Source organism: Pygocentrus nattereri, chromosome 24, assembly GCF_015220715.1.
Source record: "Pygocentrus nattereri isolate fPygNat1 chromosome 24, fPygNat1.pri, whole genome shotgun sequence".
Classification (NCBI taxonomy): domain Eukaryota; kingdom Metazoa; phylum Chordata; class Actinopteri; order Characiformes; family Serrasalmidae; genus Pygocentrus; species Pygocentrus nattereri.
This window is the reverse complement of record NC_051234.1, coordinates 25602481-25628906: the sequence shown is the minus strand read 5'-3', so window position 1 is coordinate 25628906 and position 26426 is coordinate 25602481. Positions and strand designations below refer to the sequence as shown.

The 26426-nt window shown below is 41.5% G+C and overlaps 1 protein-coding gene across 5 annotated transcripts in view; it reads right to left on the bottom strand.

Annotated features, from left to right (window-relative positions):
• Positions 1–26426, bottom strand: part of zfhx4 (zinc finger homeobox 4) — a 348201-nt gene that overhangs the window by 41664 nt on the left and 280111 nt on the right. For all 5 annotated transcript variants that reach the window (XM_017716581.2, XM_017716573.2, XM_017716563.2 and 2 more), the window contains 3 exons: positions 26227–26426; positions 24629–25131; positions 4625–4856 (listed from right to left, as the gene is read on the bottom strand). The exon at positions 26227–26426 is cut by the window's right edge and continues 2415 nt beyond it. In XM_017716581.2, coding sequence (XP_017572070.1) covers positions 4625–4856; positions 24629–25131; positions 26227–26426 — 935 coding nt within the window. The remainder of the gene's footprint in view (positions 1–4624; positions 4857–24628; positions 25132–26226) is intronic.

The following is a 26426-nucleotide window of genomic DNA, read 5'->3' as shown; positions in this document are numbered from 1 at the left end:
TTACGGTCGCCCTGGGAGATCTGCAGCCTGATTCTCAGGGAGCACTGCGCTCATACATTCGCTTTAGAGTGGGATATTACTGTTCACATAGGGAGCTGACTGAGAGAGCTTGGCCTAGTTGGTCTCATTTGGCTAATTTAGCACACTGGACTGGAGACATCACATTCATTATCACACACTGCTGCAGACAGAAATTATAAGACTGTCTGGACTGTGTATTCAATGTTCTGAAGAACATACTTCCATTTCTCCTAATGTAAAGTGACTTTATGATGCTGTCTACTGCTGAATTTCCTACTTAAGGTGTCAGAGACCACCATTTCATTATTTTTATTCAAGTATATATAGAGAATATCTAGAGAAAATGAGTACATCAGATAAACATTACTAAAAAATGTAGAAAATCAAGCTCCACTCTTGCTTCAGATGTGAAAAGATTCACAGGTGTTTCTGCACTTTTACTGTAAAAAGACAACTTAATGCCATGGGTCTGAAAAGATGCGTAGCTGCCAAGAAACATTTACAGAGAAAGGGGATCAGACAAAATGAAGAACGTCTGCAAATCAAACAAAGAAGCTGCTGGTGTTCTCGGAACAATGGAATGGCCACCCCAGACCTCAACATAATTCAATTTGTTTGGGATTACTTGGAACTTAAGACGCAGAAAATGTAACCAACTTCAAAGACTGAACTTTGGAGGAAAAATATCTGCTGATTTCTTCGAAAAACTGAGAGCAAGTCTCCTAAAAGAGGATGGATGCTGTAATAAAGGTACAGAGTGGACTCTAAATAATGAAAAATGTTACTTTATATTTAGTTATTAAGGCTTCAGTCAGTTTCTGTTAAACATGTTTTCTACTCTAGACCTAAATCTACAAACTGAATAACCAACATGTAATGGCACTTTGGGCTGGAAATTAAATCAATGAAGTCTGACTTCTGCACTGTAATATACACCTGTCTATACATATACATCTATAAATAATGATACAAAAAATAGTCATTTGCAGTGGTAGGACAGAAAAACTCTTTCAACTCGATAAAGAACAGTTTCAATGGATTGTTCTTTAAAAATTCACAGGTTCTTTAGGGAATCAAAATGAGCTTTTCCATAGTATCGAAATAATGTAAATACACTTTTTTTGGCACCTTCATATTTCTAAAGAATGTAATGTAAAGCCTGTATGTACGTTTGTTTTTTAATAATAAAATACACTTGTGGACCAATGACAAGTTTATATTTAGTTTATTCAAAATAACACCTAAGTTAGCTATGCTTCCGCTCCCTTTCATTTAGTCTATGATTTAACATTTGGCTACAGTGGGCTGTGTGTGACCATGGCTGTGGCTACTTATGCAACTCAGCTGTAATTCCCAATTGCTGTAGGTCTTCCAAACTTCACCCTTAATTATGCCATAAAAAATAATATCAAAAATTGTTGAACAAAATTCACTCACATGTACATAAAGTCAATGGCATTATAACCTTTATTCCCAAATGGCTATATAATTATTTGGCGAGGTGCCACAAAGTTGTTTTAAAGAGAAATATACAGGTCAGCATTTAAATTAATCTCTCCTCCCCGCTCCCTCCTCACGAAACTGACTAATGATCAGAAAGTGCTAAACTCAGGAGTTATACCCTGACGAAGGCCCTACCAGCTCCTTTTAACACCCAGCTGTAATTCTGTGCAGGCTGAAATGTTGCTTACTCCAGGACCTTTTGCTGGAGCACAGCCACAAATTACTGCCATCACCCACCAGGCACCAGGCCCAGTCCTTCAGCGGCATGGGCACCAGACACAGGCATACAACCCCCCACCCGGTCCCACTTTTTTAACCTACCTTCACTATTAACTCATTAAACTACACTAAGCTATGGTATTATGACAATTAGGTCATTAAACTTAAATATTATAAATATACATCAGCAACCAAACCGGTCAAAACTAATCATGAGGTGCTGTTTAAAAATCTGAGCCAGCTGAAATTCAAGTCACTCTTCAACATTTATGTGCATGCAGTTAAAGTAAAAATACCTCTAATAACAGGTCAGCTAGGGATCTTAAAAAAAATGTTTCCAAAGAAATGGTCCTGATTTGTAATATTTATGAATTATTGCACTTGTTCGGCCAGTTGGATCAAGTGGCAAAAATAAGCTTTGCAATGAATCTGGTTCAGGCTATCCATTTCCTAAGCCTTTCTGGTATATGGCCTGTTTGAAAGCACTTCAAACACTGGGATTATGGGGTTAAACTACCTGAAAAATCTCCCTCCTACTAAGAGCTGGAACAGTAAAAAAGTTTAACGCCACCCCCTGCCCTTTGTTCAAGGCTCTGACTGATTAGAGCTGCTTGCTCTTCACCCCAACACAGCATTTCACTATAACTATAGTACCTGCTAAATATATCTTAAACTGCATGAGGACTTGTTTCTCTCTCTTCACTCAGTTCTTTCTCCATTGTTGGTGTTTGAGTTATTTGCAAAAAAAAAAATAAAAAATTGCATTGAGTCGATATGAGTCAACTGGTTATATGTACTAGCAGACATCTAAAAAACTGGGCAACAACAGTTAAAACCACCAGTCAGTTAAAATTCAAATCACTCTCCCACATTTATATGCACGCTGTAAAAGGAAATATATTGTAACATGTTTACTAGGAGTCTCTGAAAGAATACCGTTGTTCCTAAAAAATACATAGTCTGTGCAAAAGCGGGGCATCCAAGAACACATGCTCTTTGAAAAATGTAGAGCTTGATGCTTCCTCATGGAAATTTACTTTGTGGCACGAAACTAAAGATGTTTTTTTAAAAAAAAGCCATTTAATGGTGGAACATTTGAAGGTGCACTTACTGAAAATTGATTCTGACAGATTTAAAATGTTATGTGTAAAGAGAAACCAGAGGCTAGGAGAGGGAGTTCGTGTGTAGAAAGTAGGCTGACTTGCTAAATTCACAATAATGATTTATCTAACTGGACTTTACTAGTGCACCCAAACTCTGGCGCACCTTTGATCCAGCTGTAATTAAAGCCAAAAGTACAACAGTCTCATTTATTTCCAATACGGGTAGTTATAAAGGCGTAGTTTCACATGTGGTTCTCAGTTCAGGCCCATCTGGTTCTGGAGTTCATATATAAACAGGACACTTTGGGGAACAGAGATTAATTCAGCTTTGGAATGCCATTCAAAATGTGTTAGCTGTTTCCCCCAGCCAGGTCAAGCAAAGCAAAAACAAGTTAAGCGCTCATTTCGTAGAGGGCTGCATTAACATAGGAATTATTATATAATGGACCCTGACTTTGGTCTTATGTTTTAAATTATAGGTCCCTCTCAAATAAAACTATTAATCTTTTCTATTTTTTCTCCAAATGTTTTACAGTCCTGTTACACTTATTAGCTGCTGGCAGCCCTAAAACTTTTAAATGAAAGCCAAATTGCTTTGGTCATGAGAAAGGAAATTAAAGCTCACTCTAGGGGGAAGAATTTCACTCCGAGATCCTCCCAAGGTAGAGTTTCATAACCTCCTGCATGCCTGCTAAAGATGTCACCGCATACAGGACTGTGTGTGTGTTACTGATATAAAAAGAAGGGCCATAATGGGAACAACATGTTCATTTCAGTGAGATTAGGCGGCTGGCATGTTTTACATTGGGAGAAGACAGGCCCTGGGTCCGAGGCAGAAAGAGGAGGAGAAGGAGGAGAAAGGCTGGCAGGAGAGTGGGCGTGGAGGAGGAGAAAGATGAAGGAGAAAAGAAGAAAAAGCAGGAAGAGGGAGGAGAGAGTGGAAAAAAAACAAGGGCGCACAGTATCACTCATGTGAAGCACCACACTTATATAGAGAACCTGGTGCTGTTTTTGCCACAAACAAATCTCCACAAGCTAAAGTATTGTTACTCTACTCGAGTGACCGTTTCTTATTTCAGTAAAGAAAAATCGAATATGCTCATGGAGAGAGTGTTTAAAATGGTTTCAGTCTTTTACTGTCATATACACACAATTTGGAACTACAACCATAGAAGCATTCATAGGAGATCCTGCTGGTGTGGGTCGAAGTCAGTTTCCTACCTTTCAATGATGCACAAAATGGCTACGTTAACGGAAATGAACCTTAGTGACATGGTGGCTGTATTTGGACACTGCATTAGCTAGGTCAGTTAGCTAACTATCCCTAGGGGTTTTGGCAGTTAACACTGGAAATGGTACAAAAGCTGTCAGATCAGAAGCCTTGTCTTCCAGTGTTAATGTTTGATTAACTATCTGATTCTAACAGACAAGATCAGATGATATTTGCTTAATATGCAATATGACAATATGCAATATGCAGTTTTTTTTAATATGACAGCTGAGCACTGATTCATTTAACTAGCTAGACAAAACAGCAAGGTAATATGTATGTTAGCCATGTGATGAGCTTGTCTAGCTAAATCTTTCATTTTTTCCCCTCAAAATTCCACATTTGCCAACTGACTAAGTAGACGCTGCATGTGATATATATATGTGATATATAATGTGAATAAGGGGAATAGCTGCCCTGTGTGGAGAATCTTCAGGCTGCTAAATGTAAGTGAGTGAGTGAGTGAGCAGGCAAGTCCATCAGGTTCTAAAACAGCACATGCACTCACCGGTCTCAGCTGAAGGGCAGTCCTTGACGAAGAAAACGTCTGCCAGGTTGTCCTCCTCTGGCGGAAGGCCCTGCTGGTGCAGCTGCAGCTTGCGCAGGCCCTCGTTCTGCTGGTGCCTGAGCGAGCGCAGGTGCTGCACCAGGCTCAGCTTGGCCTTGCTGGAGTAGTCACACAGCGCACAGTGGTAGGAGCACAAGTCCGAGCTACAGGCACTCTCCTGCTTCTGCAAGTGCTGCAGCCGGTAAAAGGGGAAAACATAGAGGGGAGAGGAAAAAAAGAGAGGGAAGAAAAAAGTCATTAGCCGATATGCTTCACGTGGAATTACAGTTGTTTGTCTCTCTGGCCAGGGACAGCACCTACACGAACCAGATACTTCCCTTTTCCCTTTAAAAATCTCCCTGACACAAACTGCATTCCTTCCAGCTTTGTCCCAAACGTAAATACAGATAACAGAGAGAGATTGTCAGAAGCCCTGTACTTCAGTGGCTGCTGTCTGATGAGGAAAGACAGACAAACTGAGAGAGAAAGAAAGAGAAAAGGAGGAGGGAAGGAGGAATGTCTCTGTCTGGCATCACATAATCCAGGACACCAAGAGTAATTCACCACGACAAAAAAGTCCAGCTTAACTTTAAGTCTGGCCTGCGCAACTTTAGGCAAGGGATAAGGGGGATGAAAGGAGATGGGATCTGGTGGGGGTAATTTACTACCTGAGTGGAGATAAAGAGAGAAAAACAAATCTACAGAGCAAGCCTATAAAACTACTGCATGCCGGTCTCCTCCATGCAGAATGAAAGAGACAAAGTCTGGAGATGAACATCTAGCTGTTGCATACAGACCTACACTGTTAAAAATAAAGGTGTAAGAAGGGTTGCTTGGAGCAATCCCATAAAAGAACAATTTTGGCTCAGCTCAAGAGGGTTTAAATCAGGAATACACTGATCAAATATTTTAGTGTACATATCTGCCGATAAACATTTCTGCAGAAATAGGGACTAAATCCACCTAAATTAGCCCTGCATAAATATGTAGCATGTATTTCTGCAGTTATAAGAACATGAATAAAATGCACAGTAGCACAGCACTAACTAAACATGTTCTTCCATCTAATAAATACAGTCATATCCAAAAATATGGATGCCCATAGTCAAATTACATGTTTTGATGAAAATATTTTAACACATAATTGACAGAGAACACAATTCTGCACATGTTAATGCACAGTTACTGTTTATTTGCTGAATTTCATATAAAAATAAAGAAAAACATAAAAAGATTTTATATACATTTCATACATTATGCTTAATTTCTTTTAATATGTTAAAGAAATTGTGCACTAAAATCTGTAGAAAAGTGCCACATTAAAGCAAAATGTGCATTAAATATAGGGTTTAAAATATCAGTCAAATGTACCAGTATACTTTTCTTTAAGCAAACGTCTGCTCATGTTTTAAAGAAACATTTGTGTGCATGAGATACTTTAGAAGAACGTTTCTAAAGTATAAAGAGCCACTAAACTTTGGTTCTACATCAATTTCTATAGCTTGCATCCAAGCCAAGATCTCATGTTTGAAGACGGACCAAAAACACTACATTGACAGACAAACATACAGGTTGCTTTAGTCTGGATAAACATATGCCGTTGCATATGTAAGGCTTTTGGTGAGGAAGGCTAGTGACATATTAGTAAATGGCTAAACCCCTGTGGGCCCACCGCCACCCCCCCCCCCCCCCTCTCTCTCTCTCTTCTCTCCCTCCCTGCACAAAGGCCTCTGCTCCCCCAGGCCCCACTCTATGTGTGTGTGCATGTTTGTGTACACTAACCCACAGGACCTCGGTCACCGCCATATTGCTGACGTTCAAGAACTGGGCGTACAGTGGCGAGCAACACACACACGCTCACATAAACACACACAAACACACACCAACAATGTGCACTTGGGTTTCATAAAAGCTAAGAGGAAATCCTGTGCCACTTTCTCATGCTAATTCAGTCACTGTTTACAGCTATTAGAGTGCAGTTCAGCGCCTCATTTCTCTCTCCATTATGGCATCCAGTGGGTCAGCTGGTTAGAATAAACTGAACAGCCTCCCTCCTCATGCACCCACTCACACTACACAAATGGGGTTCTCCTCTTTAAGGGGCAACACACACACACACACACACACACACACACAGAGAAAGACACACACAGGTAGCTAGTGGGACTTCCTAAGCTTGTTAATTCAGACAAGGGGCTCATATAGAAGGCTGAGCACAGAGGGGGAGAGGCCAGAGAAAAACGGAGGAGTATTTAAACCATGGCTTTGTGCGCAAAATCCGAACTGTCCAGCTTTGCGCATTGTTCTTTACAGGCCTGATGTGTGGCAAACAGTGGGGGTCTTACATTCAGAACAGCCTGCCAATTGTGTGCTTTAATTTGGGCTAAAGTTTTGCATTAAAATTGTGCAGAGTTGCACCATGCAAGGCTTTCACACAGGCTGGTAACCCTGCCACCCACCTACCGACATACACACACTTTAGTATACAATGTCCGGATATGGGGTCATATATGTGTCCAATATGTATAACTCAAATCGTCACTTTTCTTTTCCAAAGAAAAACATGTACCTCCAATTTGTCGATTTTTAGTTTTCAACATCATTTAAATATGGCAGCTGTCCTTTACACTGTGGAAAACATTCATGATGACTGGACCCACAGAAATTCTCCAAAATCACTTATAATCTCTCAACATTAACTTGTAAAAAGTTAAAACATTAAAAGTTAGGAACATTTTTGCCTTCTCCTGTAAAGTTATTTCAGAGACATATGTTTTGATTTGGACAACAACGATTTAAAAGTATCTGTACATAATAATGATATGCTTCATATAGGTTACGTGTGTGAGTGTATATTTAAAAATTATACATCTATATGTATCATATATAGCAACATTGTCCAAAAACCTCCAACTATTTCCAAAAAGGTAATTTTACAATTTTTTCGCCTTTCAATGTAAAGGGATTTAGTTTCAAGTTATTTTAAAGCTTTTCTATTGATTTTCTATTGACTTGTTATGAACTTTTTACACAGTGTAAAGGGCGATGATATGTAAGAATCTACTAGGAATAGCAATATATACTCTAGGCCTACACACACACACACACACACACACACACACACACAAATTTAAGCCTAACTATAAACCTTATCTTAGCATCAGTAACCATAATGAAATGATTTTGTTCTTTCAGTTTAAAAAAATGAAACATGTATCTTTGGTAAAAATAATTTTTCAAAGACAGGACTATTTTGTTGGTCCTTTAAATGTAGATTACTGGGAACTTTTTGCCCTGAAAATGTATGAAAACAATCACACAAACACACACTCTCTCTCACTCTCTCTCTCTCTCTCTCTCTCTCTCTCTCTCTCTCTCTCTCTCACTCACTAAGATTCCCCCCCTCCTAACAGAAGCCCATCCCCCATCGCCATTCCCCGGGCAAGCCAAGCATATCAAGTGTGCCTACAGTACTCACAGGCTAATGAACAATGCACAAAAACAAAAGCGAGAGCGAGGCCTCCATTATCTGATCTTCCGCTGGAACACAAAACGGGCCTTCTCCGGGCCCTGGAGGAAGTGCCAGCCAGCCTGCAGGTGTGAGCTGCCTAAAAGAAAAGCCTTTGACTAAATAGATTCTTTGACTGTCAGGGATTAGAGTCATGGCACCAGTGGCAACACACATCTTTTCTTTTCCCTTTCTCTTTTTTGTTTTTTCACTCTTTTTTTTGGAAAACTCGGCAGAAATTTTCTCACGAGCCTGCAGGACTGCTCTCCGTAAGGGGCTCTTTGGTGGTCATTGAAACGTCTTAAGTTTTAATTAAGTTGGAGTTGTCAGAAGAAAGCTTTTTTGGCACGGATTCAGGGTCATTAATTACGGCTATCTTTGTTTCTTTCTAAAGGGAGGGCCTCCCCAGACATTGCGAGGTTACTGCTATGGCCTGCCTCCCCGCGGCCCACAGACTCAAAACACAGTCCAGCCCAGCACATAAAGCTTTCAAAAGGGACTCTACTGAGTCCTCACATCAGCTACACTTAACATTTCAGGCCCACACTTCTGCCCTTAACTCCAAGTGCCACTGCCTGGAGAGGCTGGAGTCTTTGTTGCGTAGTGGTTTGGAATACGTAATTAAAGAAACTGCATTATAAATACGTTGTTTGTGCTGTATTGTCCGCTCCCATTAAACCTTATTTATACATCAGCACAATCTTTGCCAAGTGCAATCTCACCCCGCTTCAATTTAAACCCCTCTCGTTCTTCTCAGAACCAGATGTCTGGACAATGTTTGAATCATTAATTGATTTTCAATACTTATACAGTTAGTGCAACAGCACATGGAACATTCCAGCCTGGCTCTATTAAGATGGGTTTCTGAGAAAAATAACAATATGATTTGTTCTCTCCGCATGATGACCAAACCATATTACGCTGAATAACTACCACTGATAAACAACCATTTGCTTCAGGGCACGCTGGCCAGATATTGTGAGAGGTACATTCACATCCTCACATTGCCATATTTGAGCTCCTGCTGAATTTTATCCCGCTCTCGCAGCCTCCATTACTGGCTAATATGACGTAGATTAGCATTGCATGTGAATGGGGCTGACCGCAGACCCTAAATTATTCTGGATCACAGTTATTGCTGAGTATCCACTTTCATGGTCCTAATAAAACACAATACATCGGACTTGTCAAATGGTTTAAGTATTAGACAGAAACAAACTGTCTACAATTTTAGAAAACATTAATATATTCTCAATCAGCAAATTCTTGGTTGTTTGTTCAAGCCCTATATTAAAATACAGTATTTTTCTTTTCCCTTTTATAGACCCCTTTGGCATCCACCCGAGGTGTTCTGAACCTCAAGTCCAAGGATTCTGATTTATGAGGTTTAAACTTACCATTTCCAGTCGTTCCCGACTCAGGGAACGGTTATACACAGCCTGCAAAAATCAAAATGTTTGTGGCATCTAAACCACCCCCCCCTCCCAATGTCAGGAAACTGCTGCCAAGGGAGAGGAGCCTCATTTATAAAAGAATTCAGCCTCTCCACAACCGAACCTTGTCGAGGAGGTGCGTTAGAACGCAAGAAAACAAAAAGAAAAAACAAAAGCCAGCAGATAAATCTTTCAAAGCCTCTGTCAAGCACTTAGGGAATAAGCAGAACTCTGAAATCAGTCCAAGTGTTGTTGTTGTGGGTGGCAAAAAGGCCCATCAACGACAATATGGGGGAGCACTTGTGTCTTTGATGGATAATTGTTCCGGATTAGCATTTGGCAAACAACCAAGAGTGGCAACCCCATGGGGACCAATCATTTTAGCTAACGCCTCATCTCTGGGCACCCCTCAGCATGCCAGTGTGCCATACTCTTCCCGTGCCACAGATGCCGGGGGTCCCAGGGCGGGTGGTCTGAGGGGGCGTGCCCCTCTCCCCCACTACACTCTCAGGGCCTAATCAGGCATCCGTTTGACGGCTCAGAGGGAAACGCTGCATAGTGCCAGGCTGCCAAAACAATGCAAATCAAGGCACTGGGGACCCCTCTTCACCTGTCAAAACCAAGCTCCAATTCCCAGGGAGCTTGTTTTTTTTTTCCCTCCCCCTCCACAACCTGACAAGGGGACTTATTTATTTATGCTGACTTCAATGATTACAAAACAGCTCCTCTCACCCTCACGTCTGCCTGTGTGCTGACGGCAGTAGGAGTTTGGTTGTAACGCCCGCAGTGACAAAACCAGACTCATTAGCTGCGCTCAGAACAAGGTGAGGGGGCCGTTCGTTCGAATCTCACCGTTAATTCCGCCTGTTCTGGCTCGCTCTCGCTGAGAAAAGGGAAGGGGAAATGAAGGGAAAGAGAAAATCATTTCATCCCTAACCAAAGACAAATTAGGGCATTCTGCGCAAACATGGCTTTTTCCTGTCATTAACCATAAAAAAAGCGCCAACTAATGAACACATACCTAAAATAAGCTGTGGCATAATTGCCCTGGAACCACGTACTGCCACAACTATTTCTTAATAACATGGTGTGGTGAAATGAAAACTGTATCTGTATCTATATGCATCAGCATTTTTTTTCTGTCGCCCTTTTCTCCCCCCCCCCTTTTCCAAAGATGCCTTGTTCGAATGCTTTTAGAACGACAGCAGTTTCCGGTGTAACTCCACGGCCCCCGCAAGTCAGGAAAAAAGAGAGCGAGAGAGAGAGAGACAAGCAACAAAAGCCTGTTTTGTTCCTCAAAGCATTTTAAACACATACCAGCTTCACTTGGAGGCCAGCCAGGTATACAATTCCATCAATACTGACACCCCACAAACACATGTTACCAGTAACCGCCTGGAGAAATAAATGAAATGCTATATCATGGGTACTGTGGAAGTTGGCAACCTGACCAAAATTCTTCTGTGAGAGGTATGCCCCCTGCATTCCATTTCAGGCTCTTTCACAAGGCCACTGTCTTCTCCGCTGAAAGCACACAATGGGCCTGAAAAACCATCTTCTTTCTGCCCATGCTCTCTTCTGCCTGTACAAATCTGAAGGAATGTATCAAAGAGCTCCAAATTGCCTCCACTGTTTATTTTTTTTTTTCTCTTTCGCAAAATCCATCCGGGACGTCACATGTAATTGTGGCTAGGGGTACACGGCCAAGGCAGAGCCGTACTGGTTAGCTGCTTAGGTCATGTAACAATAATAATCGTCCTTACAGATGGAGGCCAAAACGGGTAAGCGAATTAGCACAATGAGTCTTTCTGTGGCGCTCTCTCTCCCCCAGAGGTGGCTAATAGGCAGAGGAGCCATGGAGGAGAGGCAGGACACACCCAAGGGTCTCTCCAGAAAGAAACTAGCCCATAACTACCACAATCCAGTCATAGCCTGTTATTTCCCATAACTGCTCTCATATAAGTTGCCCAGGTCTGGAGTTATGTATGCTCCAATCTGCCAAGGCCAATTCAGAATGGTGATGTAAGGGAACTAAGGTGAAAAGAGTCTTCAGAATAGGGCTGTAATAATTACCTGACTGAACTTTATTACTTAATTTACAAAAATCGATAAATTGTACTTTCTTGATAATTAGTGGGCAATTTAAATAATGATATTTCGTATTTAAATTCTCCTACTGGTCTCTGTTACAGTAAGAAACAGATCAATACCAATGTAGATGCTCTTTTTGCCACTTAGGCTTCCTACTTTGTCTTCTTTAGTTAAAGTATTTTGGAGTCGTTGAAGGATATGTATGGTTTGTTATTGTTCAGTTAATTTTATTGTTTAGCACTTTTAAAAACTCAAAATAATTGTCAGATTGCTTGATTATTAATGTAACCCATAGTGACAACCCTAAATCAGAACTACAGAGGAAACAGGCTGTGAGTTAGAGCTATCAGGTCTGACTGACCAAGCCTAAACTGGACCATGCCTGTAGCCTGTCCATGAGAATGTAAGCTCATGTAAATGCTGGCTGGCTGAGAATGACCCAAATAGATCTTGTTAAAGATGCCATCTTTCTATGAGATTACTTACTGGTCCAGAAAATATTTTTTGAACCCCTCAAATATGCCTTACATTTTACTTTATGAGCCCTGACCAGTATGTAGCCCATGTGTGCATGCATATGCACATATGCAATAGAGGACCCGACTGTGAGAAATGTCTTTCAACGATTTTAAAATGCTGATTGATCTGCGGCGCAATATTTCATTGATCGCTGTTAGCGGTGATTCTCACTCACTCACTCACTCACTCCTAAAGTAAATACAGCTCTGTGCTTTGGGAACGAACCATCCGGCAACTTCGCACATACCTCACCCGAAGTAATAGAACATGGAGGGAGACAGAGAGGGAAATATTTTCACAGGGAGCTAATGTTGTTGATCTGGTATGTATCATTAGGCCTGAGATAGTGGATATGAGGCAAGGGCACTGCGAGTGCCTCATGAATAGGAAAACGGGGACAATATGGACACCACAGGACACAGCAGAATACGGCTGCATGATATGAATACAATACCAAATTGTTAACATTTTGTTATTGTTTGCGATTTCTTGAAATAGATTTTAAAACACATGAGCATAAGAAAGCTTCAGTCTGTACATATTTCATCAAACTCTGCAAAATTACAATGGATTATAATCAAAAATCCACAAAATAAAAACTTCTAAGAATAACAAAAAGCTTGTACATTCTAACGTGGTAAAGCGTGCTCTGCATTATTTTTGCCCACAATTACTTCTGCTAGTGAATCATATGAATGCCTTGATTTATTCAAACATCTACAGAAACATCTGGTATAACACTCAGTGACTGGTTAGAGTGTCTTCTGCATATTGCAGCCTTCTGAAATACCAGTATCACAAAGGCCAATACTGCAAACTTGATTAACAAGCAATATACTGGGCAGCCTTACTTCATGCACTGTGCCGAAGACTGAGCCATTATTGCTGTGGCAACACTGGCCTTCTATGTGTGGAGACTAAGAGATTGGCATGCAGTGGCATTCTCTGGTCACATGCCTGTCCCAATGGCCCACTGACTGAGAGAAGACTGTCTGCTGTGCACTCTCAGGTCAAAAGGTCTGTGCTTGACTGTCCTGACCTTCAAGCAAATGCAATGCCTGAATCAAAAAATAACAAAGACGTAATCTTTTTCACTGATGGCATCTCAAGGTGTTAGTAAGATTCCTACTCTTTTTAAAGCAGGATTATGCTTATATATGCATTATGCACATTCCTAAAATGCAAAGGAGGCCCCATATTCTAAAAATCTAATTCACAGCGAAGAATAATGTAATGGAATCTCTTGCTGTTGATTTGCCACAAGATGAAACTCTTGCCATTCCATGAGGAATAACCAGGCTTAAACGTGTAAGCAGGAGCGCCGGGGAATTACATCTGCATATCACCTCTCGCCTCAATAGTTGATACGGAAGATTAAGAAGTAGTGCTTAATCTTCACTCTGCTAATCCTTCCCACCGCAAAGACAGACACGAGTGCTCGTCCGCTCTTCAAATTGCCTTAAAAGAAAGCAAACTCCCAATGAAAATGGAGGTGTATTTATATTATGGTGATTTAAAATCTGTCGCCTGGACACTTATTTCCCATTAAATCCGTTGACCTCACCATTACCCTTAAAAGCTTTGCTTGTCTTCGGCAGGAAGTGAAGAAGTCCAGAGGCTCCAGCGCCTCTGCACTTCAGCCTCTTCTTTCCATGATTTAATTTATCCGAGCGTTTCTTTTTTTTTTTTTTCACAAGTTCAGCCAGATCAGCACGGACTTGACTTCCTCATCTAGCTCTGCACAAATCGCTCAGAAAGGGCAAATTATTTGGCCAGCTTGCCTCTTTCATATGGCTACACTCACTCAGTCTTTATGCCAGGAACAGAAACAAGGACATTTCACAATAGCTGGTTGACCAGAGCTGTACACTCGGCATCTATAAACTAATAACTGCAACGGGAACGTGAAGAAGGTGCAATTCAAACGGGGAAAAGCCGGAGCATTTGTTTATTCAAACTGCAGATAGTCCTTCACATCTCACACAAAAGAACATATTCTCAATACAATGCATTGAGGCCAAACTGATGCCATTTCTGGTGGGAATTTTCCATTTGAATTTGTACTATGCACTGAAAATCTTTAATACAGGAAATGTAACTACGCTAATGAATGCATGCACTGGCTGTTCATACACACAGCATTTGCGCTCTGGAACAGTACAGCAGGCCTATATTGAAAACTCCCACTGCCCAGTTACTTTGCTTTGCTTAACAAGAAAATGATCGCTCTTTGCTCATAAAAGAGCAAATTATAAAAGAGCAAGTGACTAGATGGACTCCAAAAAATGTATAACATTTTTTATTTTTCTACATTTGAACACTGAATACGTCCTTTAGTCATGATGACTGCTCCAAAACTGCTTGGAACAAAATCTCTTTTTGCCTTCTTCTGTAAAATGGAGATGCATTTTGGAGTTCCATGATTTTGGACAGCCATGATCTGCATTTTAAAGTTTTTATTTTATAGCCTAAAAATGCAATACCTAGTTTCTGGGTTGCACAGACTTAGGAGGAACAACTACAAATATTTATGTATAATATAATGCTGTTGTCAACAGTCTACTGCTCCAGCATTTTTAATAAAATTTCTCATTTGTACCAAATAATTAAACCTAATTATGTCGAAATGTGACATTTAATGGTGCACTAAATTATCTTCCAACGAACTATAATTAGTGCTGCACCAATATTGATATCGATCTGCCCCGATACTGACACTTAATTACAGTATCAGTATTGACAATAGAGAAAAGTTATACCATGAAGCATTTCTGGACATGCATGCTCGCTACTGAGTGATGATTTTCATGCATGCCAGTTAATAGAGCTTAACTCAATGAAGCAACATGTTAGCAGTGAGAGATTATTTCATGTTTAGCACAAGCAATGCATGAGAAGAATGGTATAATAAAAATGGTATTTAGTAGGTTAGTGATAGTTTTAATCAGTATCAGCACTGGCAGATACTTGAGGATCAGGTAACAGTATTGGAAGGAAAGAAGTGTTTCTGTTGCACGCATAACCGTAATCAAACCATGGAAAAAGTTGAAACATTTTCCATAGAATTGTAATCGACTTGAATCTTCATGATGTCAGAGAATTACACCCATCGTCTGGACAGTGTGGCACTGTGATGGTTTGTCTCATGGCCCGCATCTCTCCTACACAACAAGGAGCCGCTGCAAAGATGAGGCAATCTCCCACCTCACATATCTGATAAGGTTGCAAGGCAAGCCCTGGCCCAGGCCTGGTGCTTCTCCCTATTCATGCTTTTAAACACTGAAGCCTTTCATGTCCCATCTGCCTTTTCCCCTCTGACAACAGCGTGGAGGTGGGTCCCTGATTTGCATCCTATTAGAGGATGGAAGGATGGAGGGAGGGAGGGGGAAAGCGGCATCAGGATGCGGAGGGGGAACACGTTTAAAGAGCCGTTTCTCCTCCTTTACTCCTCTCAGTCCTCAATGAAAGCGGCTCTTAGGCAGAGCTTTGCATATTCTCTATGAGAAGCTACAGGAGACGCTTTTAACCTTTGCTTTCTCAAGAGGGCCCAGGCAAATAGCAACAAAGCATACAGACCGACATGGACACACAGCCGCACACAGAGCCCATCATCCACACTTACACACATTCGTGCACACACAAACACGGCCTATATTTATTTTCATTTGAGGAAGAGAAATATACCTGCAAAAAATTTGTTAACGCTTTTCTATCAAAGGAATTTTGAAAATTTAGTCGTCACCAAATTTTTGACACCCACGCACAAACAATGCCAAGCGCCCACTTTAAAGATGACTTCAAACATACAAAAACATATCAATTCATGCAGAAGTTTCAGATCTATTTTCAGAGTGTGACAAAGTAAGCCGATACAACCAATACTGTTAAAGCTTCAAACCACAGTTTATGCAGTCATGGCCCATAAAAGGAAGGACATTGTTTTTTGTTGAAAAGGTTTAGCCATAGTCTGCATACCAGGGTCCACTCAAGATACCACTGGCCACTCTGAAGATTACTGAAATGTTTTCCTTTGTTCCCCACCAACGAATGGCAGACACAAGTCAGTTCTCCATCCTCGCCTCGGATTCCATGTAATAAAATATTCTCTGGATTCATGGAACTGCCACTGTGAAAACAGATGTTCTTCTGGAGGGACCTCAGCCATGTTCTTTTAGCAATTCACAGCTACACAAGGCATTGTAGTGATGCTGGTATACAATTGCTGGAATTTTAATTAATAGTCAAATTCTAAATGCTTCTATGTGCTGATTACTAGATGATATTTATACCAGGAGCAAATTTAAACCAGGCACCAACTTACAAATGGTGCCCAGTGTGAGGAAACAAGGCCAATGTTATAGTACATACAGAATCATCAAAACATGAGGTAAGGATCTGTGTATTTGGTAAATGCTCTCCTGGTACACAACTAGTTGGTCATAACATAACCACTACACTATAGGCCATGCCTGACACACTGATCCCTTACTGTAATCATTGGTAAACACGTCAAGACTCAATCTATTTTATTGAGGTGACTGAATCAATCAGTCACTCAATAAATTTCTCAAATATAACATTCAATTGACATTGAGAAATGTATAAGAACAGACATTATCACTTCACATCACATCATGACTGCTGCAGCAACACCACTTGGTACAGTGGCTTATATGAGGGTTGGAATATATGGATAGTTGTAATCAAACATCCTAATGGAACTCAAAGGTCCTAAAACTAAACACAGCACCTTTGGCCAGCATATCCTGCTATCAGTCATCTCTACACCAAGGGCCGGGCAGAGCAGGAGAGGAAAACAATGCACATTCAGAGAAAAAGAATTTTAATTCTAACACTAATGCAAAGTATTAATGTTGGCTTTGGCCATCTGGCTGCCACAGAATGCTTTTAAGCAATTCCAACACTTATGAAAAAATGATAATTCAAGGGGTTAATTTAACTAAATGTGCTGAAAACTCATGAGCGTAATCCCAAACAAGTGAGTGGGACTTCTATCAGGTCTATTTCAAAGCATTAAGGATTACTAGTAGCGGTCTAATCCTGCTGAACCTAAGGGAGGTAAATCGTATTGTGTTGGAAATCCTGGCTGGGGAAGAACAGGAGGTTAAATGAGTTCTTTGCTCTGTAATCGAATATCACACACCACTCATCTATTCAGTGAGCACCTAATGTTTAAAATCAATTACCAGAGGAATGCTTTCTAGCTTTCGTTTACGCTAATGTGCGCAAAAATTGCCTCCTAAGAATGCTGTTCTGCTTTGACTATACTGTTTTGGGTGATGGTGCTATTAAATGATATCAATACGGATCCATATCCTAATAATTTTCACACACGTTCAGTTCCATACAATAATTGAATGGCTTCATCATCTTTTGAAGAAGTATGCTCAAGTGAAACATCTGGGCAAGAAAAGGTGACCATATGCCAAAAAAGTCCAAACTGAAACATGGGGAGGAGCTCTGGGGAATCGAGGCATACATTTATCGTCCAATAATGAGTCCTACGTTTGCTCTATCTGTGTGTCTAGAGAGTTAAAACAAAGCCAATTACCTCCAGTCTGCTTTTTTTTAACAAGAGTATCATATTATTGCAATTCAACTCCTTCCAGGGCTGGCCTTATCAGAGCTTGATGAGTCATCCTTTGTTAAGCCGGGCCCAAATCCCATGAGAAATGAACCGGGTGGAGGGGGGAGATAGAAAAAAAAAGAAAGAAAGAAGAAAAAAAAATGACAAACTTCTGCCACTCTTTGTTCGCAGCAGTGTGACGCTCCCTTTTGGTGCCATGGAAGTCTATGTAACACCCCCCTCTCCCCCTGCTCCCATACCTGTCAGCCTCAATAGCCTTCACAGTGGCTGCACACAGACAAATGGGCTGACCTGGCCGGCCTAGCTGACCCGAGGCCAGCAGGAAGATCACATCTGGTTATTAATATCAGAGCATCCTCAAATAGGGTTCCCCCATCACTGACCCCCCCCCCCCCTCTACACTACACCAGAAACACAGTGAGAGAGGAGGGAGAGGTGGGCTTCAATTAAGCACTGAGCAGCTAGTGTTGTCAATCAACACCCGCCGGACCAAAACCCATGGCCCCTCTGAGCGTGGAGATGACCATCTGCTTTCGTGTGCAGGGAGGGGAGGGGGTCATATGAAGGGGTTTAGGTAGTATGGGAGAAATTCCTATTAATATCTATGAGGATTACTAACAGCAGCAGGGCCTGGCTGAAGCCCTGGCTTTGTGTTTGCAGCCACACTTGTCTGTCTTTATGCTTTAATTATGCCTTCCCCCCTGCACTGCCCTCCCCTGACAGATTCCCATTGTAATCCCCTGTGCAGGTGAAAGACGAGAGCATTTGAATAATCTGCCCGGTCCACCAGGCAGAGGGAGTGCAGACATGCGGTTTATGCATGCAAGCAGCAAGCAAAACATGCTAGTATAGTTTGCAAGGTTGTGCACCTTCTCTAGAATCACATGATAGACTGCAATGTGTTACAACAGTGGCCACCACAATATTTTACAACAGACACAACCTCATCCTCGTTGTGTTGAGCTTTTTACCATTAACCAATAACAAAAATGTATAACATACGAGTTGTATTGGTAACACTTTACCAAAGGGTAGCATTCATAAAGCAACATGACACCCACAGAAGCCTTTCATAAGAACTGACATAAACCTACATAAACATTTCTATGCTTATTCTGCAAAGTCATTTGCTGTCATTTCAACTCAGTAAATGTTAGGACAACGAATGCTTGTTGTCATAACCCTTATATACGTCTAGAGAGGTTTATGTTTATTGTTATTAACGTCTTATGTAGGTGCCATGTAGCTTTATGAATGCTGTTGCCCAAACATTTTGAACGTTTGTATTGATCATCCATAAGAAGTTGGCAGCCGTGTGCAAGTGTTAGACAGAGCGTCTTTTATGAGCCTACATTTGCTATTTTGCACTTATAACCAGCTATGGTAACACCTGTTTTCTAGCTACTGCTAAAGCCTCTGGGCTCTGTATCTAAAGACATGTGTTACCTTATCATGGCTAATTCAAACAGGTTTTAGGCTCCTTGATTTGCTTTCATTTAAAATATCTGCTGTGCATATGTCCTAGCCAGCAGGCCTACTTGTGGATGACTGGGTTAAACTGACCAAATGCTACCCTTGTCCACCATTGAGCAGGACACAGCTTGAAATGGAAAAGAAAAAAAAAACACTCAGCGATCTTCCATCTTGCTCACATTCCAATAATATCTGTACCCTCATCGTCTCTCTTTCATTCTGCTTTTAGAAGTGCAGTATGTGCAGCACCTTCTTTCTTCTTCTCTTCCATCTTTTTTTCAAAGATAGCCAGTAAAAATATATCTAGAGTAAGAGTACGCTGACCAGAAATATCAGTTTGCTATTGACAGGCTGTCAAAAGGAGATGTAGTTATCAAATTGCTGCCTTTTTGAAGCACTGGAGGGTCTATAGGGGTGAAGCGCAGGACGATGATGATATAGGAAGGGTCTGAAATAGGGCCCTGCGCCTGCTATGGACTATGCACAATGACTTTTTATGCAAATACACTCAACTCAATCTCCTGTCCATTTGGCAATCACACCGGGTGAAATGACAGTCCAATAATTAGAGCTGCATATATATGGGGCATTTGATTTTCAAATGAGAGGGGTGTGGGGCTGACCTTCAGTAATGAGTGAGCTATAACTGCACAGACTTAATAACGTGCCTATCAACCGGCAGCCATCTTGATTTCAGGGGAAAAATGGGAGAGGATATATATACTGCCCTGCCAGATAAAAAAAATCTGCAGGAAGGGGAAAAAAATGGCAAAAAATGGGAGGGTAAAAAGGGGGTTTTCTTTTGATGAATTTGAATTTCCACTCTCCTCTTCCTCTCTCTCTCTCTCTCTCTCTCTCTCTCTCTCTCTCTCTCTCTCTCCCTCTACACCCCTCCCTCCTCCACATGCTCTCTCCTCTTTTAATTTCCCCTCTCATTTCCCTGCCCCGACCAATGGTGTTGCCATCCGTATCATGGATAATGAGATGGGCTATCTGCCGCTCCCCCAGGGACAAGCTGTGGAGAGCCAGTGGCCCCAGCGAAGCTGCCCCACTCCATCTCCCTGCCTGCCTCCACCAGAAAAGATGAGCATTATACGTGCCTGAGCCCCTGTGGCTTCAAACAGTGAGAGAGAGAGGAGGGGGGGGTGGAAGAGGAGAAAGAGAAGAAAAAATACAAATACAGAAATAATGTGGTGGGCTCCAGACAGACAGAGCATTCTGCTTGACTGATGACGGATGCCCTGGGAAGGTGGGGCTGGGTGCTGTAATTAAGCAGTTCATACTTTCTGACTAGCAGGCAGGGGATACATACAGTGGGCATACCTAAGGGTGGGTGGTAATATATGTAAAAAAAAAAATATATATGTGAAGCACTACAATACTAGTTTATTAATAAGACACACAGCATGTATCATGATTTCTGAGGGCTGTGAATTAGAACAAAATGCACCAGAAAAGTCAATGTTTAAGACAGAACAAAAAACAGTAAAAATAAATTAAATAATAAAGACGATCTCGTAACAGGCTGAGGTCCAAAAAGGTACCGTTATTACATAGTAGGCCTGGGCAATACGACAATATTTATGGTTATCATAATAAATTACCTCACAATATGTCAAAATATACTGTTTGGAGCATATTGTGGATATCGTCAACACTTAAAAATATTAAACTGCATGTTTGATTACAAAGGCAGCATAATTACCCAGGTTTATTTGGATTCAATGCAGCACAGAATGTGAAACGGTGAATATAAGTCACTCTATTCATAGTTTTTGATAGTATTTTTTACATAGCACTTTGTCTGTTTTAACATTTCTCATTTTTTCAATCTTATAATTTATCTTGTAATTTATCATGATAACCACAACCTGTTGTTATATTGTACACCCTTAGACATCCAGATGCTCTACACAACATCCACAGAAGGAGAGAGAAGTAGGCAGAGATAAAGAGAACAGAGTGGTGAGTAAAAGGGGACCAGCTGATGAACAGGTGCGGTTTGGTATTTGACTTTCTCCGCTCAGGCTTTTCTGACACACTGACCATGAACATTCTTGGCTTTAAATGACCCAAATGCCCAGCGCAAATCCTCTCTTTGGAGCAACACATATTTCCTGTCATTTCCTAACCGAGCGTTACGCTGCCTTTGAATGGCCTTGACAGATTTACACCATCCCACATCTGCATTTATTTGAGTGTTTATTATTAATAATTATATCGTGACTATATATCACCATTATAAGCTAAATCCAAACACTAACGGAGGCCAGTTTTCAGTATGCAACATTACATCTATTTTTAATAGACGTGTTTTAAAAAAAAATTGTGCTCTACAGCAGTGCTTTCCCACAGCATATGAGAATCCCACTGCCTCTACCTTCAACAGATACACTACGTTTTGCATTTACCTGCTGTGCACTTGGATAAAAAGGGTTCAACTGTTAATGTAATCTGTTTTTTCCCTTTTGAAAATCCTACAAAGCAAATTCCCCTCAGAAAAATTCTAAACGTATAAAGCAGTAATAAAATACTGAATATGCGTTTTGTTTGTATCTTCAATCATTTCTCAGCCATAAAGATATTCCGTATTACAGTGCCATATGGAAAGGTCATCAACACTTTGTTCTTTTGTGTGCCCGGCCAAACTACCCAATCCCATGGGCCTTTCACCTTTAAACATAAAAGAAGAGGTGTTTTTCTGGTCAAATAAAGAAATCTCTCTTTTCATTCTTTCCTTTTTTTCCAACTTTACTACCATATGTCTATGAGTGAAGTAGTCTGATCCCTGCCAAACGCATTAAAAAGCTGCATCTGTAAAACAGATTTCCCCTCCCAGCGTAAAAAGGTAGGGGCAGGAAGAGATGAGGCGGGGAGGAGTGCAGGATGAACCCTTCGCCCTGTCCTTGTCAAAATGGACGCTGCTCTCTCTCTCCATCAAAAGCGTCGTTTAATGGCCGTTCTGCCGAACGCTGTCAGATAAAAAAGGCAGCTGCAAAATACTTGAGCGTATATTTTTTGGGCTTATTCACTTTCATAACTTCACATTAGGCTGTATCCCTGATTAGGCCTGCCAAAACAAAGCTTTGATGAAGTTGCTTCATCGTTTCCCTTTGGATTAAACTACTTATTTTCAAATGTCAAAGAAAGAGCAGCCTTTGTCATGCTTGCTGTTGGATTTGCTGACACATGAGCCCAAAAAGAATGGCACCGTTTTTAATCCCACATATCCACAAAACAGCCATCTGCTATTTTCATTGTGCATCATTGTACAGGTTTGTATGGGTTAAAAAGGTATTACTGACTATGCTTTTTACTACATCACTAGATATTAGACATCATTTAAAAATGTAAGAGAGAAATTCCTTTTTAGTATGAACTGGGCGGGCAGGTGGGGGCCTTTCAGAGGCAGAACGGGCGACTGAAGCAGACAACATCTGGGTGAATTTAATGCCAATCAAAAAAACAAAAAAAGGAAAAAAGAAAAGAAAGCCTAAATAAGCAGTGACCCACTCACACACGCGAGTGTACAAACAAACTTTCATCCATACAAACTGCACCCACAGCCATGTCTCTGCATGCAGCAACAACCACAGGCTATTGAGATTATGGCTAAGCTAGGCCTTTCTCACCTCCTAATCTTCAGTCTACTTGTCTTCCAACATGATCTCAAATGCTCTTTGTTGCCATGGAATCCTTTTTTGTTTGCTTAGAGAATTAGCTGAGCTCTCCCAAAAAAAAGGAAGAAAAAAAAAAGTTTTAAACTGCTAAGGATTTCAAAACATTCCCATGGACAGGGTCTTTAATGCCAGGCCTCAAAATTCCACATGCGATTCTTTTTCAGGCCTTCATTTGGCTCACGCTGACTTCACTCGTTGGAGGATTTGCTCTTTGTTGTTCAGTTACTAACGCCACATCACTATTGCTGTGTGAATGAATGAATAACGTTATAAAGTTGCTCAGCGCCCCCAGACCCCCCACCCTCTCCCAAAAAAAACTGAACTTTTCCCTTTCTTTTTAGGCAGGCTTAAAAAGGAAGAAAATGGTTAAATGAATATTCTTGGAAGGCCTCGTTGTGCATTTCATTTCTTTTTTCTTTTTTTTTTCTAGCCTGCTAAAAGGCCCCTCAGAGAGGTTACTACCTTCATTTTGAGTCAGGGTAATAAAATCGTATTTCATTATTACGATTACAGACCTGCCAATTCCGTATGCAGTCTAGCCATTGTCAGTTGCTAAATTAACTTTTCTAAATATACAGCCAAGGCTGCCCTTATGCGCACACTTTGCCAAAAGTGACTGAGGCTGGTCAATAGATCCTCATTAAGTTAATACAGTTTATCCAGAGAAGTCCACTAATGAGTCTGGGATGTGATGTGGGTCTATGATTTCAGGATGTCAGTATTATTGTTTCAGGCAATCACACCAGGCCAGTAAGTCAACACCCGAAAGCACTTAAGCGAAGGATGAGACTACAATGGCCGAGGCCCAGACAAACCTCTCCAACCCCCCCACCCCAGCCCTCCTCACGGTGTGCTGTGTGTATCAGCTATCCTTCCCCAGGCCTGGAACACACCAGCAAGATATGAACCCACAACTCACTAGGAGAATATTTAGACATCTGAGTGATTCATACAGACTCTCAAAACACAGCAAAGTCCACAAGGCACTGAAAATAATCATGACTCTGTCACTTATTTACAATGGCAGCATTCTACACAGAGACTTTTCACACATGCCCGCACCTACACATACCCGCAATTAGTCACCTGCTTACATGCTGTTTACTCCTGAACATAGCCCTTACTCGAAGGTGACGAGGCAGATTTTCGGTGAGGTAAGGGATCTAGAAAACAACCAAATACCAAATATCAGCCCACCTCAATGCCCAAGTATTGATATTTCTGACAAGAAATTCAATTAAGTTTGATTTTCGAAAGGCATCATGTAAATTGGCTGCCTGCAGCATCTTTACAGGAAAGAGAGAGGGGAGAGTGGGAAAGGGTGACCGTGGAGGGCCAAATCAAATTTACAGCTCGGCTAATGACATTTGACATCATAAAAACAAAGGTGCTGGAAAACAAATAGCCTGTATTTACCTGCCCTCGACCACAGGCACTGAATCAGCTCTCTGTCTCATGCCACTGCACTAGCCATTGTCCATTTACCTTGGGTACATTATAGGGCATAATAGAGAAGGATAATGTACACACTCGGTTTTACATTTGACAAATCAGTCTTATAGCCTATAGTGTGGGTTGGGTGTATACACACATACACACACAGGCACGCACGCAGATACAGTACAGTATCAGATAAGAGTGAAAGGCCCTGACCTTGTAGAGCTTGAGTGCTGCCTCATGCCTCTGGTTGGTGGTGTGCAGCCGCAGCTTCTCCACACTGTTGCTGTAGTAGTCACAGGCATTGCACTTCAGGTGCACAGGGTTGCCAATGGCAATACACTTGAGGCGCCACTGGTTGGCCTTGCCGCCTTCCTTGATGTGGGCCACCAGCTGGTACTTCTGCATGTGCTTGTCGGTCTTGCAGTGAAGCTGGAAGTTGGCCTTGAGCTGGGTGTTGTAGTTGCACAGCTTGCACTGGTAGACGTCGCCCATCACGGCCCTCCACTCGTCCTCTGGGAGCAGGCGCTCAGCTGCCACGTGGGCGCTCAAGGCCTCCAGGCTGTCCGAGGTGAATTTGTTGCACACCGCACACTGGAAGAGCTTCAGCAGCGGGTCGCTGATGCAAGGCGACAGCTCCCCAGCAGAGAGGACGGACAGGTCATCACCCATTAGCTGACCACTCGCGAGACGCAGCTCTGCCTGTAGCTCATTATTTACTGCAGGGAGAGAGAGACGGATACAGATAGAGAGAAAGAGAGAAGGGGGGGGGGGGGGGGGTGGCAGAGACAGAGGTAGATAGAGGTAGGGAGGAGAAAAAGGGTTTTTTTATTAAATGAAATTAAAACACAACTGAGAGAAACCAGTGTAGAGCACCCACACAAAAGGATTTGATAAAATAAAGCCTCAGTAAGGAGTATGGCTTCTATAAAGCCTTAACTATAAAAAGCTGTAATAGGATTGAATCAGGATCAATTACAATCATCCCTTTCAACTTCTAAACTCCCTCATCAGATAGCTTTAATTACTCCTACCGGGCATGTCGCTCCTGAGTTTGTACTGTTTTTTTCCCGCTTCTAAAGACATGAAAGTTGATCAATACAAAAGAGCCCCTGCCACAGTGTGAGCCCTGAACAAAAAGCAGATCGTCTTACATTCGCGTAATTGTAATTTATTCCTTTGATCTCCTCACGTTTTTACAAGTGGGCTAGATCAGTTCTCCACATGCTGGACAAAAAAATATTACAAACTGCAAAGTCAATAATTACATCACTCTGAGATGTGGTACAAATGTTAGCAATCTCCTCGGCCCAAAATATCATTCAGAATGGATGCATTCTGACAATAGTTCTTGACAGGCTAATATACATGTGTCAACTCCTACTAAATGTCAAGGTACAGACATGCAGAGGGACATTTGTTTCCAATACTGACAATGTAGAGACTGCATAAGCTCTGTCTTGACCTGCAGACAAAGTGGGCATAAAAAACAGAGAAAGCTTCTGCTAGGTCACTGTGAAAGACACCAAGAGGAATCTGCTCGGTGTTTAGATAAGATTTTCCAGGGTGGGGATGGTGGGGTGAAGAAGGATTAAGATGACTTAAGAAAATTAAGAATGAGAGATTAAGAATAATTCCCATGTGGCAGCTCATAATCATTTTTTTAATCAAGGACCAGGTCGGGAGAAGGATACAATAATTGGAGGAGTGACAAAGGCAGGCAGTGAGTGAGGGAAAGAGAGAGGAAGGACAGAGAGAGAGGAGAGAAAGAGATAGACAAAGAAATACAAACATGAAGACAAAAATCTACACACCAAACCCAGGAGCCAGAGCAGCAGCTGCAGCACTGGGGTCCATCTGGAATGGGTTGATCATCAATTGCGGGTCCGAATGGTTCTCTGGCTTCATGCCCGTTAGGCCAATGTTCTGGGCCAGGTAGTACTGGTAGAGCTCAGCCTCGGCTGGCGCCAAGCCCAGATGGAGGTTGTGCTGGATCTGCTTCATGTTCTGTTGC